At 50.7% G+C, this 14,751-nt stretch overlaps 2 protein-coding genes across 4 annotated transcripts in view; one reads left to right on the top strand and one right to left on the bottom strand.

Moving 5' to 3' along the window:
* The first annotated feature begins 762 nt into the window (after positions 1-762).
* Positions 763-10,843, top strand: Ilvbl (ilvB acetolactate synthase like). Of its 3 annotated transcripts, none has more exons than XM_021174297.2 (16): positions 763-1,125; positions 1,377-1,521; positions 2,880-3,081; positions 3,200-3,327; positions 3,411-3,549; positions 3,643-3,754; positions 5,349-5,448; positions 5,788-5,885; positions 5,991-6,127; positions 7,380-7,514; positions 9,355-9,469; positions 9,560-9,729; positions 9,805-9,875; positions 9,971-10,042; positions 10,213-10,318; positions 10,406-10,843. In XM_021174297.2, exons 1-16 carry the CDS (start codon positions 1,106-1,108, stop codon positions 10,582-10,584), a joined length of 1,929 nt encoding a protein of 642 aa, XP_021029956.1. In that variant the 5' UTR covers positions 763-1,105; the 3' UTR covers positions 10,585-10,843. The 3 variants fall into 3 exon arrangements, with proteins under 3 accessions (XP_021029956.1, XP_021029957.1, XP_021029958.1); XM_021174298.2 differs by having other exon boundaries at positions 763-959; XM_021174299.2 differs by having other exon boundaries at positions 771-850.
* The window catches only part of Syde1 (synapse defective Rho GTPase homolog 1), a 7,709-nt gene continuing 3,797 nt past the window's right edge, over positions 10,840-14,751 (bottom strand). The window contains exons 5-8 of the mRNA XM_021174295.2: positions 13,893-14,019; positions 13,516-13,676; positions 12,444-12,669; positions 10,840-12,258 (exon numbers count right to left, since the gene is read on the bottom strand). Of these exons, the coding sequence (XP_021029954.1) occupies positions 11,849-12,258; positions 12,444-12,669; positions 13,516-13,676; positions 13,893-14,019 (924 nt within the window). The 3' untranslated portion in view covers positions 10,840-11,848. The remainder of the gene's footprint in view (positions 12,259-12,443; positions 12,670-13,515; positions 13,677-13,892; positions 14,020-14,751) is intronic.

The raw sequence follows: 14,751 nt of genomic DNA on the forward strand, positions 1-14,751 counted from the left end.
GCTTGCAAAGGTCAGGGAACACCAAGGAAGAGGGACTGGAAAGAATATAAGAGCCAAAAGATGGGGAGAAAGGCTGTGGAATGCTATCTTGTGGACATGACACAGCTGACGCGATCGTGATTTTTGGTTGGTCTCTATGCACTCCTGCCTGTCCTGGAACTCACTATGGAGAAGAGCCTGGTCTTGAACTCACAGAGATTCGCCTGCCTCTGCCTTCGGAATGGTGGGATTAAAAGCACATACCATTACACGGGTTTACATTGTTAAATATCCATTGTTCAGGCTTCAACAATAGCTCAAAACCCTTGGTTACACAGATGGTTCCGATTAAAAGCCAGTCAAAGAAAAAGACATAAATTGGAGAAAGGGATTTGTACGACAGATCGGAGTTTGTAAAAGGTCCCCAGATGCTGGAAACCTGGAAAATGACCTAACCGGCCTGGCACCAAACACTAGGGATTTCTCTAAACATCCTGCAAAGCCTCACAGTGGTCCAGGAAGGGGAGGGGCTTGCATATGTTGAGGTCCGGAATGCAGGTTCTGGGGAGCTCGGGTGGGGGTGTGTCACAGTCCACGCCCGTGGAACGTGCTGCGAGATGGTTCTCGCGGGTGTGGAAGGCGCGGTGCAGTGTTAGCCAATTAGAGACGAGGGAGAGAAGCGACCAATGATAAACGGCTCTTTCGGATAGCTTTTTCAGCGAGACTCCAGTTTGGCGCACGCGCGTCTCGTTGAACTACGGGGCGCTGCAGAGCCAAGTGGGCAAAAGGGGCACCACCGCACACTCCCCAGTCACGTGACCCAGAAGCGGCAGAGTTCCACTGCAGTCAGGGACCTTTCCTATAGGCAAAGGTCATAGGGCCTTGTTTGGGGATGGGTGGAAGGGAGTTCTATGTAGTGGAGCTGAAGGCGCATCCTATTGAAAAGTGACCTCGGCTGAAGGCCAAAAGTCAAGAGTTTGGTGTGTGTGTGTGGGGAGAGTGGGGGGGGGGGGCGTACCCTAGGCTGCGCGATCCGATGGGGGTGTGGCCTTACGACTCAATGATGTAAGCGCGAGGCGAGCTCTCCGCTGAGCCCCAGTCCAGCGTTGAGGAGGGTGGGTTCTGCATGGGCTCGCTAACAGATAGGTAAGTAGGAACTTCAACCTTGTTTCGGTGCTACTGCGATCGCCTTGACCTGCTGTGGCCTACTTTTAGATTGAAGGTGGTGACGTCAGGGGGCGACTTAGCCTCACTGGGGCGTGGCTTTAAGTCCAGTCTAGATACGTCTGTGGGCGTGGCCTGGCAGGTCGGGGAGGTGTGGCCCAGGTCCGACGGACGACCCTGCTTCCGGATTAGATTATAGTACTCAGATTCTGGCTCTGTGCTTTCTTACTTAGGTTCCGCCTCATGGAAACTTCTGCGGCCGCTGCATCTGCCGGAGGCTTCTTCCCCTCCTTCCTGCTTCTGGCGTTTGGGACACTGGTGGCTGCCGTGCTGGGCGTCGCTCACAGACTGGGGCTCTTCTATCAGCTGATGCACAAGGTGCTTAGGGTAGAAGGAGGGCTAGGGGTAGGAGGAAGGGACTAAAGGTGTTTCTCCAGCTCATCCACTGTGCAGGTGTGGAAAGCGAGTCCCAACTAGTCTAGAAGTGGCTGGTTGGGAGATTCTTTACAGAGCTCTGTCCCTTTGCCAAACTGTATATGGGCCTGGACTTTGTAACTAGTACGAGATAATGGGGAAATTGTCGTTATCTGGACAGCACACATTCTCCGCCTACCTCCATACCCAGGGGCCTGAGTCATTTTAACAGAGCAGGCTTTTTAAACATAGTGAGATTGGTGGGCTGAAGGTAGGCAGAGGAGGGAATGGGCTCTGATAGTAAGCTCTTCCGGGGAACTGTCTTAGCATATCTCATACCATCTTCGCCAAAGTAAGTGCTATAATTTCTGTCCTTGTGCCCACAAGAGGCAAATGATCTACAGAGAAGTTTAGTATTTTCCTCTAGATGACAGATTTGGGAAAAGCTGACCCCACAAGTCATAATTATAAACCACTTGTTCCATTCTGAGAAATTCTTGCCCTTACCCAGTCCCTTTTCTTCTAAACAGGGACAGTGCCACTGACCTTGAAGTATGTAGGGATCATGAAGCTACTGAGGCTTGGATGCTCAGGGTAGTCTGTGCCAGGAGTCACTTCCGTGCTAGGCATATGGCTGCTGGCAGCATGTCAGCTGGACCTGTGCCTCACTAGCAGAGGGAGAGGGAGGCAATAGGCTGGATGGAGTTAGCACTCCAAGTGCCAGGCCCTGCAGGGATACTAGGAAGCAGGCACACATCTAAGCCAGGGGCCTTCTGCCTCTTGCCAGGCTCCCCTGGATTCTCTGTAGATTTAACCTCTATCTCCTTTCTTCTCAACTGGCTCGGTATTTCTGGAGCAGGCATTATAATTTCCAGAGCCACTTAAGAACATAGGCTTTATCTCAGTCTGCTACTTGGTAGGCTGGGGAGAGATGGTCAGAAATTCAAGCCCTGCCTAAGCTACATAAGGAGTTCAAAGCCTAGTGAGACCTTGTCCTAGTGAAAGCTGATGATATAGCTCAGTGGTAGAGTGCTTGTCTAACAATATCTATGCCCAGGGTTCAATCCCCAGTACAGTTTCAAAAGGAACATGGCTTCTGTTGGACTCTATTACTTGGGCAAGTCTTGGCATCCTTAGCTGTAGGATAAAGAGAACAATAAGATTTGCTAAGTCAGTGTACCCTTCTCTGAATTGGGTTTAAAGTGGTATGTCTCTATGGTATGTCTCTAACCAGAATCTAAGTTCGTCTGTCTTCCGACCTTACCCCTGCCTGTTCTTGGGCTGGCCTCTGACTGTCTTGTTCCTCACCTTCTCTGGCCCAGGTGGACAAGACAAGCATCCGGCATGGTGGAGAGAGTGTGGCAGCTGTGCTCCGAGCCCATGGTGTACGCTTTGTCTTCACATTGGTCGGTGGGCACATTTCCCCACTGCTGGTGGCCTGTGAGAAGCTGGGTATCCGAGTGGTAGACACACGCCACGAGGTCACTGCTGTCTTTGCTGCTGATGCTGTGGCCCGCCTGACTGGTAAGGACCAGGGGCTAGCAGGACAGTGACATGGACCCTGTGAATGAGAGGCAGGGGGTTTGGGGGATAGGACGATGTTTGGGAGGATGGCATGGTTGTCACCAGCTCTTTCTTCCAGGGACAGTGGGTGTGGCAGCAGTGACAGCCGGTCCTGGCCTCACCAACACTGTGACTGCAGTGAAGAATGCACAAGTGGCACAGTCCCCAGTCCTGCTTTTGGGTGGAGCTGCCAGCACCCTGCTGCAGGTGCCTAGTCCTTAAGGGTGAGTGGGGTCCCCAAGAAGGCTTCTCAAGCTTATCTGATAACTGTCCCTTGCCTTCTCTGCCAGAAACGGGGCGCACTTCAGGCCATTGATCAGATGTCTCTGTTCAGGCCACTCTGCAAGTTTTGTGCTTCTGTGCGAAGGGTACGGGATATTGTACCTACCCTGAGGACTGCAATAGCTGCTGCCCAGTCAGGCACCCCAGGTAGGTGGAGGAGGGAGCTGGACAGTAATCAAGCCCTGGAGTCTAGGGGTTGCTGCAACAGGTGCCATAGACTGAACCTCCCTATCCCTGCAGGTCCAGTGTTTGTGGAGCTGCCTCTTGATGTACTATATCCTTACTTCATGGTTGAGAAGGAGATGATACCAACCAAGTTGCCCAATAGCCTCATGGGTCGTGTGGTTGTCTGGTGAGTATCGCTATCCCCACTATAGCTTTCTTCCTTCTTTTGCCTCTTTTGTGGTCGTCTTCCTAAATGTACCCCTCTTTCTTTGTCTCATTCATTGAGTTCACATGGGCTTGGAGGAGCCAGCTCTAGGGAAAGCTTTCCTGTAGAAGTAATTCATGTGCAAAGGTCCTGAGGCAGGAGGGAACTTGGTAGGTCCAGCAAAGCAAGGCATGGCCCTTATGATGAGAAAGAGGAGATGGGCAGGCATAGAGCTTGAGAGATTTCCCTGTCTTCCTTTTCCTTCTTCTCTTCCTCCATCTCTGCCACCTAGTTATCTCTTAGTTATCACCTAGTTAGCTTCTCCCTTTCCTTTTTATTGCCCCTTCCCTCTCAGATATTTAGTGGGCCAGATCTATGTGCTAGATAGCAGAATAGGCATGGGGTGACATCAGTGGACAGGATATTCAGGTTCTTAGGCTCTGGTGTGTAAGAATTGTTTTGCATGCCAGATCAAGCAAAGTGATTTTGTTTTGTGGCCTTGCCCCAAAAATTCCGGTCCAGAATTCTGTGTAGCCCAGGCTGTTCTGGAACTTGAAAATTCTCCTCTTTCAGCCTCTCAAATGTTGGAATCACAGACAGGTGCCCCAGGTCGTCTTTAGTTTTGTTAAGACTCCCTGACCTCCTGGTCTTTCTGTCCTCTTCTCTCCTTGTCCTCTCTCTCAGTGTCACTTGGAAGACTGGCTCTTTCCCTGACTCTCCTTTATATATTTTTAATTTTAATGGTTTTATGAGAGAGGAGGTAGCTTTGTATCCGTGCTGGCTCAGTATTAGTGTGAGTCCTCTTGCCTCAGTATCCCTGGTGCTGGATTCTCTCTCCTTTTTAAACCACGTTCCCCTCATCCCCTCCTTTATTCTTAGCCTCATTAACTCCCTATAGTCACGACTTTAACAGACAAAACAGGCGTTGGCTCTGAGCTCTGACTGCTTCCTGGGTGTCTGTCTTTAGTGAGATTGAGTGTTCCTTGAGGGCAAGGCCTGGGCAGGATTTCTTTTTGTGTCACAGGGTCCAAGAAACTCAAGGCCTGAGGCCTAGTGTGTAGGGAGACAGGTGGCACTGCAAGAACCGAATGGGTAACATTCACAACTCCCACAGCCAGCATTTTGTAAAGTGTTTCTCTCCTTCCCTTGCAATGGTGCTGGAGATGGAACCTGAGGCTTCATATGTACTAGGCAGGGCCTTTGTCACTGAGCCACACTCCCAGACCACAATGTGCCTTATAACCTAAGAGGGTAGATATGGGAACGTCCCCATTTTACAGAGGAGGAAGATCAGAATGCTGAAGGAACTGGACCAAAGTCACACAGCGGAGGTGCTGTAGGGCTAGGGTCTAACTCACAGCCCTAGTTTCTGTGCTGGCATTCTCCACCTGTTATCTGATTCGGGGAACTGTGTCAAGTTCGGGTGGCTGCCTGAAGGGTTGGAGTTGGAGACTTGGTCATTTAGTGTCTCGTATCATGGTTTATCCTCCCTGATTCCTTTTCTGTCCCCTTACTTTTCCTCAGCCCCCAGAATCCTGTATTCACCACGGTAACTGGTTCCTCCCTGTTCTCACAGGTATTTACAGCACTGCCTGGCCAACCTCTTTGTTGGGGCGTGGGAACCTCGTCCCGAGGGACCTCTACCCTTGGATATTCCCCAGGCGTCTCCGCAGCAGGTAAGTTAACTCTTTCCTGGCCTATGACTCTCATCTGGCAAGGTGTTGCTGATGTCTGTGGACCAGCACTGGGACCTCTATCTTGTGGGCTGGTGGCAACCCGACGATGATCCTTTAATAATTGTAAAAATGTATGTGTGTTTGTGTATTGTCTGTGTATCACTGCCTGCATGTGGGGGTCATGCAGGGTCAGAGTACAACTTTGTGGAGTTGGTTCTCTCTTTCTGCTTGTGCATGGGTTCTGGGGAGTCAACCCAGGCTTTCCAGGCAAGTGCTATTACCTGCTAGCTGTCTTGCCAACCTGTGGGATGGCTCTGTGGTCTCTACTTATCACTTCAGGTCCAGCGCTGTGTGGAGATCCTGAGCCGGGCCAAGAGGCCTCTGCTGGTACTGGGGAGCCAGGCCTTGCTGCCCCCGACCCCTGCCAACAAGCTTAGGTAAGAAGCTCCCACTCTTTCTTAAAATCACGGTCTTGGTTCGTGGTGTTCCAGTGGCCTTGGCCATACTGACATCTGTTCTACCTGGACTCCTTTCCCTACCAGAGCTGCTGTGGAGACCCTGGGTGTCCCCTGCTTTCTAGGGGGGATGTCTCGGGGGCTGCTGGGCCGCAACCACCCTCTCCACATCCGGCAGAACCGCAGCGCTGCTCTGAAGAAAGCAGATGTTGTTGTCCTGGCAGGTAGGCTCTGCCTCCTCTTTTCCTTCCCTTCATCTGGCCCTGACATTGCCCGTCCTCATCTGTAGCACCCTTCCGTTGTGATCACTCATCTGTCTTCCTCTGCATGTACCCCCTTCCCTTCTAAAGGCCACTGAGCAAACTCACCCCAGACTGCAGCTTTGTGCTGTGACCTGGCTTCCCCTAGAGGATGTAAACCCTGTGGGCACTTGCTGTGTCTTACATACCTTTTTTACACAAAGCATTTTCTATACCATCAAGCACAAAACAGCTTTTGCTCTGTACAGCTGTGTACTGCTTAAGGCAGTACTGCATCCTGGAGATGTGTCCCTAAGTGGTTTTCTTGTGTGGATTTTGAGTGTGCATACACAAGCCAGTGGTTGGCTGGGACACAAGGCCACAGTCGTGTGTATGAACTGTTACTGACTGGAATGTCGATAGGCTATACGGGACTATAATGGTACCCCATATTTAGTGGTGATGATAGGCTATACAGGACTATAGTGGTACTCTGTATTTATTGGTTATGGCAAGTTCATGATTGCTCATGTCTTACCAGTAGGTCAGGTAACAATGCTCTGTTTGGCTGGGCTCATATATGAGCCAGGAGTTGGTGGGAGGTGGGGTGTCTGTCCCGGTGGCTAATTAGGTATGTCTTGGGTTGGGTAACTGAATCTCCACCTATGCTCCTCACACTACCCCTCAAGGTCCATGTGTGCCCTGTTCCCCAGTGCCACTCCTGGCAGGCCAGCCTGGTGGGGTAACGTGCTTACTATTTTTATTTTCTTCTTTGTGGTTTTGAGGCTAGAACCTTAAAACCAGGGTCTTACACATGATGAACAAGTATCATGCACTACTGAGCTATATGCGCCCCAACCCCCATGGCCTCTTGAGTTCTTCTTGTCTCAGTGTGGCACACCATGGCTTTTATCATGCTCGATCAGAGCCATTCAGGAAAAGCCTGTCCAGAATCGAGAGCTGCAAAGTCACGCTGGCTAGATGGCCTAGTGGGTAAAAGTGCTTGTTGCCAAATCTGATGACCTGAGTTTGATCCCTGGAACTCACAGAGTGAGAGTAGAAGATTGCAAGCTGTCTTCTGTTCTAGTGCATGAACCCCCCCCTCCCCCCAATACATGTAAACAGCTGGAAAGTCCCTGCAAGTGGCACAGATGCAGGGAGAGTACGCGACGGGGACTGTTGTACACTCGGCGTGCCACAGGAGCTGGAAGTGAGGTAGTGCTCATTGTCATCTCAGGCGCTGTGTGTGATTTCCGCCTGTCTTATGGTCGGGTCCTCAACCGCAAGAGCAGCATCATCATTGTCAACCGGAACCGGGATGATCTCTTGCTCAACTCGGACATCTTCTGGAAGCCTCAGGAGGCTGTGCAGGGTGAGCGTACCCCAAGGGACCCCGCCATGTGCATGGTGTCTTCATCTTGCCTCTGCTGCGTCTAGCTTGATTCAATATCAGGTCTCGACCACTTGGGCAACCTGAGGCACACTTGCCTGCAGACTGAATGGGTGCTTCTGAAGGAGTGGAGGGGGAGGGGAGGCACAGAGGGAGGTTTGGGGTTTTGAGGTGACAACTCCTGAATGCTGTCTGTTGCTTTCAGCTGGATCAGCCTCTCCGTGAATCTTACCCTCCTCATTTTTGTCCCCTTTCCATGCCATACTCTGGACACTGTTCTAAGGACCTGGGCTATCTTGTGGCATAGGCAACAGGGTCCCTTTGATTAAGCTGGAGAAGTGGCACCACCTTGTGTGTTTGTGAAGGTCCCTCTTATAAGTTGGTGGGCAGTAGGCTGAGGCAGGGAGGAGCTGTTAAGAGGAGCTGGACAATATGGGGATGCTGTTGCTTGCTTCTGACTCCAGCTACTTGGTGGGAGGGAGGTGGGGGAACCGAGGCCAGACGATTATCTTTTTGAGGTGTGTTGGTATAACTTAGCAAAAGCTATCTCAAAGTAAAATAAAAAGAACTCGAGTGTCACGCATGGTGGTGTGTATTTGGGTTTGTTTATTTTGAAACAGGGTCTCACTATGTAGCTCTGGCAGACTTGGAACTCTACTATGTAGGCCAGCTTGGCCTTGAACTCACATAGATCTGCCTCCCTCTGCCTTCCAAGTGTAGAGATTAAAAGAGTGTGCTACCACACCCTGTGATGATGGTACACATTTATAATCCCAATATCAAAGCAGGAGGAACAACTGAGAATTTGAGCCAAACCCTGGTCGAACATTGAGTTTAAGGCTAGCCTAGGCTACAGTGTGATATCTTATCTAAAAAAAAAAAATGCCCAACAGGGAGGCAGGGGTTTGCTAAGTTTGGTGGCAGGCCTTTTTAATCCTAGCACTAAGGAGGAAGAGGCGGGGAGATTTCTGAGTTCAGGGCCAGCTTGTTATATGTAGAGTTCCCGGCCAGCCAGCAAGCACTGCAGAGTAAGATTCTATCTCAAAAAACAAAGCAAAACAAAATAAACAAGGAAATAAAAAAAACATATCCAAAATGGGCCTGACAAGATGTTAAGAAGGCAAAGGCACTCCCTTGCCAACCTGATGACCTGAAATTGAGCCCCAGAACCCACAAGGCGGAAATACAGACCCCCACACTCTCAGTGTTACTCACCCCCCCCATCTATACACACACTAAGTCAATAAATGAAGTAGTTTTGTTAGGTGCTGGAGTGTTTACTGGGGATGCTCTAGACCCTGGGTTTGGTCCCCAGGACTGCGAATTTAACAGATGGGGGAGGTGACAGGACAGAAATTATATGACCTGGTAGGAGGACAGACTGGGTGAGAAACACATCTCTGAATGGGTATTCAGAATGGATGTTGAGAAAGAAAGCTGTCAGCCATTCAGTGCTTGCTGTGAGTTCCCATGTGCTTGGGCTCGAAAGATTTCCTTGGTGGGTGACATATTTTGGAGGCAGATGGTGTCACTGAGGTGTGAGGAGCAGGGAGGTAATGAGATCAGCTTGGGTTTGTAGATCCCCTACCCCTCATTTCCCAGGCCTCGCCTCCATCTTGCCAGGACCCTCTCATGGGTTCTCAGAGACTCTTTGAGGGGCTTCACCTGATTTGTCCTAAGAACACTTCTGGTCCATTTTCTCGCCTTCCTTTCAGATGCTGCTGTTGGCTTACTGTTCTATTTGGGGCTCTGGTGTTAGAAGGGCAGGGGGAAGCTGCCATCCTGTGGCTGGTCCTACAGCTATACTTTCTTCCATTCCTAGGAGATGTGGGCTCCTTCATGATAAAACTGGTGGAAGGCCTTCAGGGCCAGATGTGGTCCTCAGATTGGGCTGAGGAGCTTCGGAAAGCTGACCAGCAGAAGGAGCAGACCTACCGGTCAGTCTGGGTCGAGTGGACACGGCAGGAGTAAGGAGGGGAAGGGGCTGGTGGCAGCCAGCCCTACTGACTTCTGCTGTCCTGTTGCAGGGATAAGGCTGTAATGCCTGTATTACAGCACCTGAACCCAGTATGGGTGTTACAGCAGGTGGAGGAAACTCTGCCTGACAATGCACTTCTTGTGGTTGACGGAGGGGACTTTGTGGCCACTGCTGCCTACTTAGTCCAGCCCAGAGGGCCTCTGCGCTGGCTCGATCCTGGTAAGGAAAGTCCCACCCCAGGGGCAGCCTGTATTCTGTGCACCCTTCACAAGCACTGTGCTCTTATCTTTCTAGGGGCCTTTGGGACTCTGGGAGTTGGCGCAGGTTTTGCACTTGGGGCCAAGCTGTGTCAGCCGGAGGCTGAGGTGAGGCATTGGATGTGGGAGACTAACTGCTTTCTGGGCTTCGAACTACCCTAACTGCCCTGGGTCGTCTCCCCCCCTCCCTCCGCTCCTCCCAGGTTTGGTGCCTGTTTGGGGATGGAGCCTTTGGCTACAGCCTCATTGAGTTTGACACGTTCGTCAGACATAAGGTGACTGGGCTGCCCTGAGGGAAGCTTAGGAGGGTTCTGGGATATGTTATTTAGGGTTGGGCTGGGGGGTCAGGGGTTTTCCTCAGTGAACCACAGGCCCTGTTTTGTTGCTGGTCAACTTTTGAAGGCTGAAGGCTGCCTCTTGGCCTCCTTTTTTTTTTCCCCTACAGGTACCAGTGATAGCCTTGGTAGGAAACGATGCAGGTTGGACCCAGATTTCTCGAGAGCAGGTGCCCAGGTTGGGCAGTGACGTAGCCTGTAGCCTGGCTTACACTGGTAGGTGTCATGGTGTTTTGGGCCCAGCTGGGCTTCTCTGTTAACTCTCTGGGTGTCTCTGCTATTGCCTGACATATTTTCTTTTAGATTATCACAAGGCAGCCATGGGCCTGGGGGCCCAGGGATTGATACTCTCACGGGACAATGAGGATCAAGTGGTCAAGGTACTTCGTGAAGGCCAGAAGCTGTGCCAGGATGGTCATGCAGTCGTGGTCAACATCCTGATTGGGAGGACAGACTTCCGAGATGGCTCCATTTCTGTATAGGGACTATCCAGGGTTGGTGTGCTTGCCTCTTTGGCCCAGGACTTTGTCTACCTGGAGTTTTCATCCTTGCCCGTCCTGAGCTTGTCTCATAAGGTCTAACCCTCTGAGTGGGGATTGGTGGTGGTGGTGGGGGGACCAAAGCTCAAAGAGGCACCTTGGCAACCCTGGGTAGCTCTTTCCAAAAGGCTCAGCTGTACCCTCTCTCTTACAAAATTAATAAATCTCTTGGCTATATGAGCCCAAGGACTCAGTCACAGAACCTGTGTATACTGGTTTATTTATTGTTCACAAAGATGGAAGTGGTGGAAAGAAGTGGGAGACAGGAAGGGGCCCTAACTCTCTCACCATTGGGAGATTTTGGGGTGCCAGGGAATGGAAAATCCTATCCCACTCTATGGTCCCTGAAAGAGTTCCACATATCCATTCCACACAGGCCAGTGCACACGAATCCTCACACACAGACACACATGCATGGAGGCAATAAATATTTTCCGTACCAAAGATTCCCCCAGCCTGATACCTCAGGTGGGGTCCCTCCAAAAGGGGAGGAGTTAAGTGCTCAGTTTTTCAAGATTGGGAAAGGGCTGCTGGGGAAAGGAAAGGTCAGACTCTGTCTCCATTTGCTGGTTGGAAATTCATCTTGGCATTTTTGCTAGAAGAGAGGGTTAGGGGAAATCACCTGTTTATCTCTAAGCTCCAGACTGCCCTTTCACAGGTAGAGGCGGAGTCTGGTGCTGTTTCCCTTAAGTAGAATCCCATGATTGCCTTTAGATACTTGAAGGGAGGGAGAGACAGAGTGTAGTGCTCAATGCTAATACTGGTTTGGTTGGCAGCAGCAAGAGGGTTGACTAGGGATGTTTTAACACCCCAGGGTGATGCTCACAGTAATTGGTGTTCCCCTGCAAAGGGGAGGCAAGAGAGGCCAGCCTAGCAAGCAGAACTGTTTCTGGCAGCAAGAGAAGCCCCAGTGCTCGGGAGAGGGGCCATGGCATCAGTGCTGAAAATGCCAAGAGCCTGGTTTCTGCAGCTAGGGCCCCAAACAATGGCACTAGGAATTGGGAATGATTTTTTTTTTAGCATGGAAGGCTGGCCCCTTGGCAACTCCCTAGCAACCAGGTGCTCAGTCTGAGCAACTCCGGTCAGGTCCTTTTAGGTCATCAGGGCCTTAGTAACTTGGAACCCAGTCACCAGTAATCAGAACCTGGTCCTTAGCAACCAGGAAGCAATTCCTTAGTAACCAGAGTCCATCCCCTGCTTTGAGGGCTCAGAGGCACACATTGATCTGCTTGGAGAGTTCTCTCTCCAGATCCAGGATGAGGGCATCAAAGTCTTTGAGATTCAGGTGTGGGTTGAAGGGTGCATCAAACTCATCTTCGAAGTCGGTAGTGCCCCTCGGCTCTCCAGTCTCATCATCATCTTCCTCACTGTCACTGCCTGTCACATGGTCATAGTCAGGCCCGGACAGGAAGTCCCGCCCACACGGCAGTAAATCGCCTCCGCACACACTCCAGTCGCCTGCATAGCGGTTGCTTGGGGGACTTTCGGGGCCTCCGCGGCCCCGAGGCCGAGTCACCACTTCTGGACCCGCCAGCGGCAAGTGCAGAGGTGGCTGTCTTTTGGGCCTCAAATACGGTGCGACTGCGCCGTCTGGGGTATCTGAGGGCCGTCTGGTATCTGCGGGGTCCAAAAGGAGGATAAGTTGTGATACAAGGGAGTGATCCCTGATTGGCTTTTTGAGAGGCAAGCTTACAAATTTAACCCACTCAAGAGGCATGACCCTCTTTAGATTCCAACCCATGATTGGTTAGTAGGGAAGCATAAATGTGTAAGGGAGGCTGACTGGGATGGGCGGTGTTCACCTGGCCAAGACTGTAACAGGTAATGCAGGACTTCAATGTGGCGCTTGAAGTCCACAGCACTGGTGACTCCTGGGCCAGAGCTACGGAGCCGGGGCCGAGAGGGTGTTTGTCTCGCTGGTAGCAACACCGGTCCGAAGCACACTGCCAAGTTCTGCGGGGTCATGCGGTTGTGGGTGTGGAAGGAAGAGACAAGGCGCAGATGGTCCAGAAGAAGCGTCAGGGTGGCCTGTGGAGAGAGTTGCTAGGGTGGGCACGAGGCGGGCAAACCCGAACCCTTGTGGCACTTGCAGGATAGTCAGGGGTGGCTTAGAGTGGAGGCACTTCCGTTCAAGTTCTCATAGCCATAGGGGAGGTGTTAGTATTAGGAATGCATTTTGCCAAAGTTGAGATTAAGACCAAAAGCAACTTAGCTTTGGAATGGAAGGGTTTGAACTCCAACCCATGCCGTGTTAGGCAATTTCAAGGACTTTTCTAAGATCTCACAGCCAGTATTTTTGCTTGTGTTAGGTTGGCAGATCTGTTTGTTCAGTCAGTTTGCTAGGCAGCCCAGTCTGGCTTGGAAGTGGCTATGTGGCTCAGGCTGGCCTCAGCTAGAAATCCTCTTGCTTTTTTTTTTTTTTTTTTTCCAGATTTACTCATTTTATTTTTTTTTTACATATAAAACTATTATTTTTATTACATCTTTTCCTCAATTACATTTCCAATGCTATCCCAAAAGTCCCCCATACCCTCCCCCCTACTTCCCTACCCACCCTTTCCCATTTTTTTGGCCCTGGTGTTCCCCTGTACTGGGGCATATAAAGTTTTTTGACTCTTGAGTGCTAGGAGTAGAGGCGTGTAACACCGTACCTGGATAGAGCGTGTGTATGGACAAATCTTGGCTGTTTGACCTCAGGCAAATCACCAAACTGAGCCTTGATTTTTTTTTTTTAACCCAGGAATTGACAGATGAATATCAAGTACATTGTTGGCATTGATGATCATGTATGATGATTACATCTTAGGCATGCTTAAAGCACTACACTGGTATTAGCTGCTCTATGAGCCAAAGTTCCTAGCATGGCCAACTCACCCTCTCCACATCTGGCAGGCAGCTGAGGAGCCCTCTGGTGCCTTCAGGACCCAGGGAAGCCCTGCTTGGGTGTCCTTGGGCCATGGCTTCCAGCACCACCTGGTAGAGGGGCTGGGTGATGAGTGGAGTAGGCAGTTCTCGAAGATAATCCTTGAGGATGCCTGTGGACAGAGGGGTTCTCTCTGGTTAAGGTACCCTGGCTTCTGAAGCCAGAGGGGGGTCACTGGGGCTGACAGTGGTAGTGAGAAGAGGGCAGGTGTATAAGAAATGAAAATAGGATCAGACAGGAGAGAGGAGGGTTCACAGGAGGCCTCCAGAGCAGCCTGGAGGTGACAACTGAAAGAAGTGAGCAGGCAGTGGAGAAATGGCGTGCTGACCTGTGATGACATTGATATCAGGGTACACATCTTCAGAGAGGCACACAGCCGCACTGTCCTGCTCAAAGGCATCTCGAAGCTCTTTCTTCACTGCTGCTGAGCCACACAGACGGTACAGCCCCACTACCTGGGGATAAAGATAAAGAACGTCTTGCTGGAGGGCCATAAGACAGCAAAGCCTGGATATTTGGACAAGGGTGACTGTGGATGTGATGGCCTGGGAGGGTAGGGCCATTCACATGCATCTTCACTGGCTGCCTTCCCACTGCTGTCACAGGGGCCCCTGAGCCAGGCCTAGTACTTCAGCACTCTGAGGCCAAGGCAGGAGGGTCACCTAGGCTATAGATTATAGTGTGTGTTCAAGGCAAGCCTGGGCAACTTGGTGAAACCCTGTCTCAAAAAAATAAAACGAAGGCTGAGGGTGTAGCTCAACAGTAAAGTGCTTGCTGAGCAAGTATGAGGGCCTATGTTCAATCCCCAGCACCAGGAATAAAACAAAACCCGAGACACATAACCTAGCTTTCTCAATTCCCCAAGGTTGGACCACTTGTCTAGAGTCTCTTTCCTCTGACTTCACAGTTCAACTCTTCCAGGAGGCCTTCTCAGACTAACCCAAGCAAGTCAGGAAGTGAGGGCCGGCTTTAAGCTGTCCTATACCCTCCCCTCCTTTCTGCTTTTTCTTTTCTTTTCTTTTCTTTTCTTTTCTTTTCTTTTCTTTTCTTTTCTTTTCTTTTCTTTTCTTTTCTTTTCTTTTCTTTTTTCTTTTCTTTTCCTTTCCTTTCTTTTCTTTTCCTTTCTTTTTTCCTTCCTTCCTTCCTTCCTTCCTTCCTTCCTTCCTTCCTTCTTCCCTCCCTCCCTC

The sequence above is a fragment of the Mus caroli genome, chromosome 10, assembly GCF_900094665.2.
Source record: "Mus caroli chromosome 10, CAROLI_EIJ_v1.1, whole genome shotgun sequence".
Classification (NCBI taxonomy): domain Eukaryota; kingdom Metazoa; phylum Chordata; class Mammalia; order Rodentia; family Muridae; genus Mus; species Mus caroli.

Excerpts from the sequence above, each read along its gene's own strand:
- Ilvbl (XM_021174297.2), top strand. The coding sequence starts at position 1,106 with ATGGGCTCGCTAACAGATAG. Across the intron at positions 3,550-3,642 it reads TGCCCAGTCAGGCACCCCAG|GTCCAGTGTTTGTGGAGCTG; the intron begins GTAGGTGGAGGA and ends CTATCCCTGCAG. Across the intron at positions 9,876-9,970 it reads TGTGTCAGCCGGAGGCTGAG|GTTTGGTGCCTGTTTGGGGA; the intron begins GTGAGGCATTGG and ends CGCTCCTCCCAG.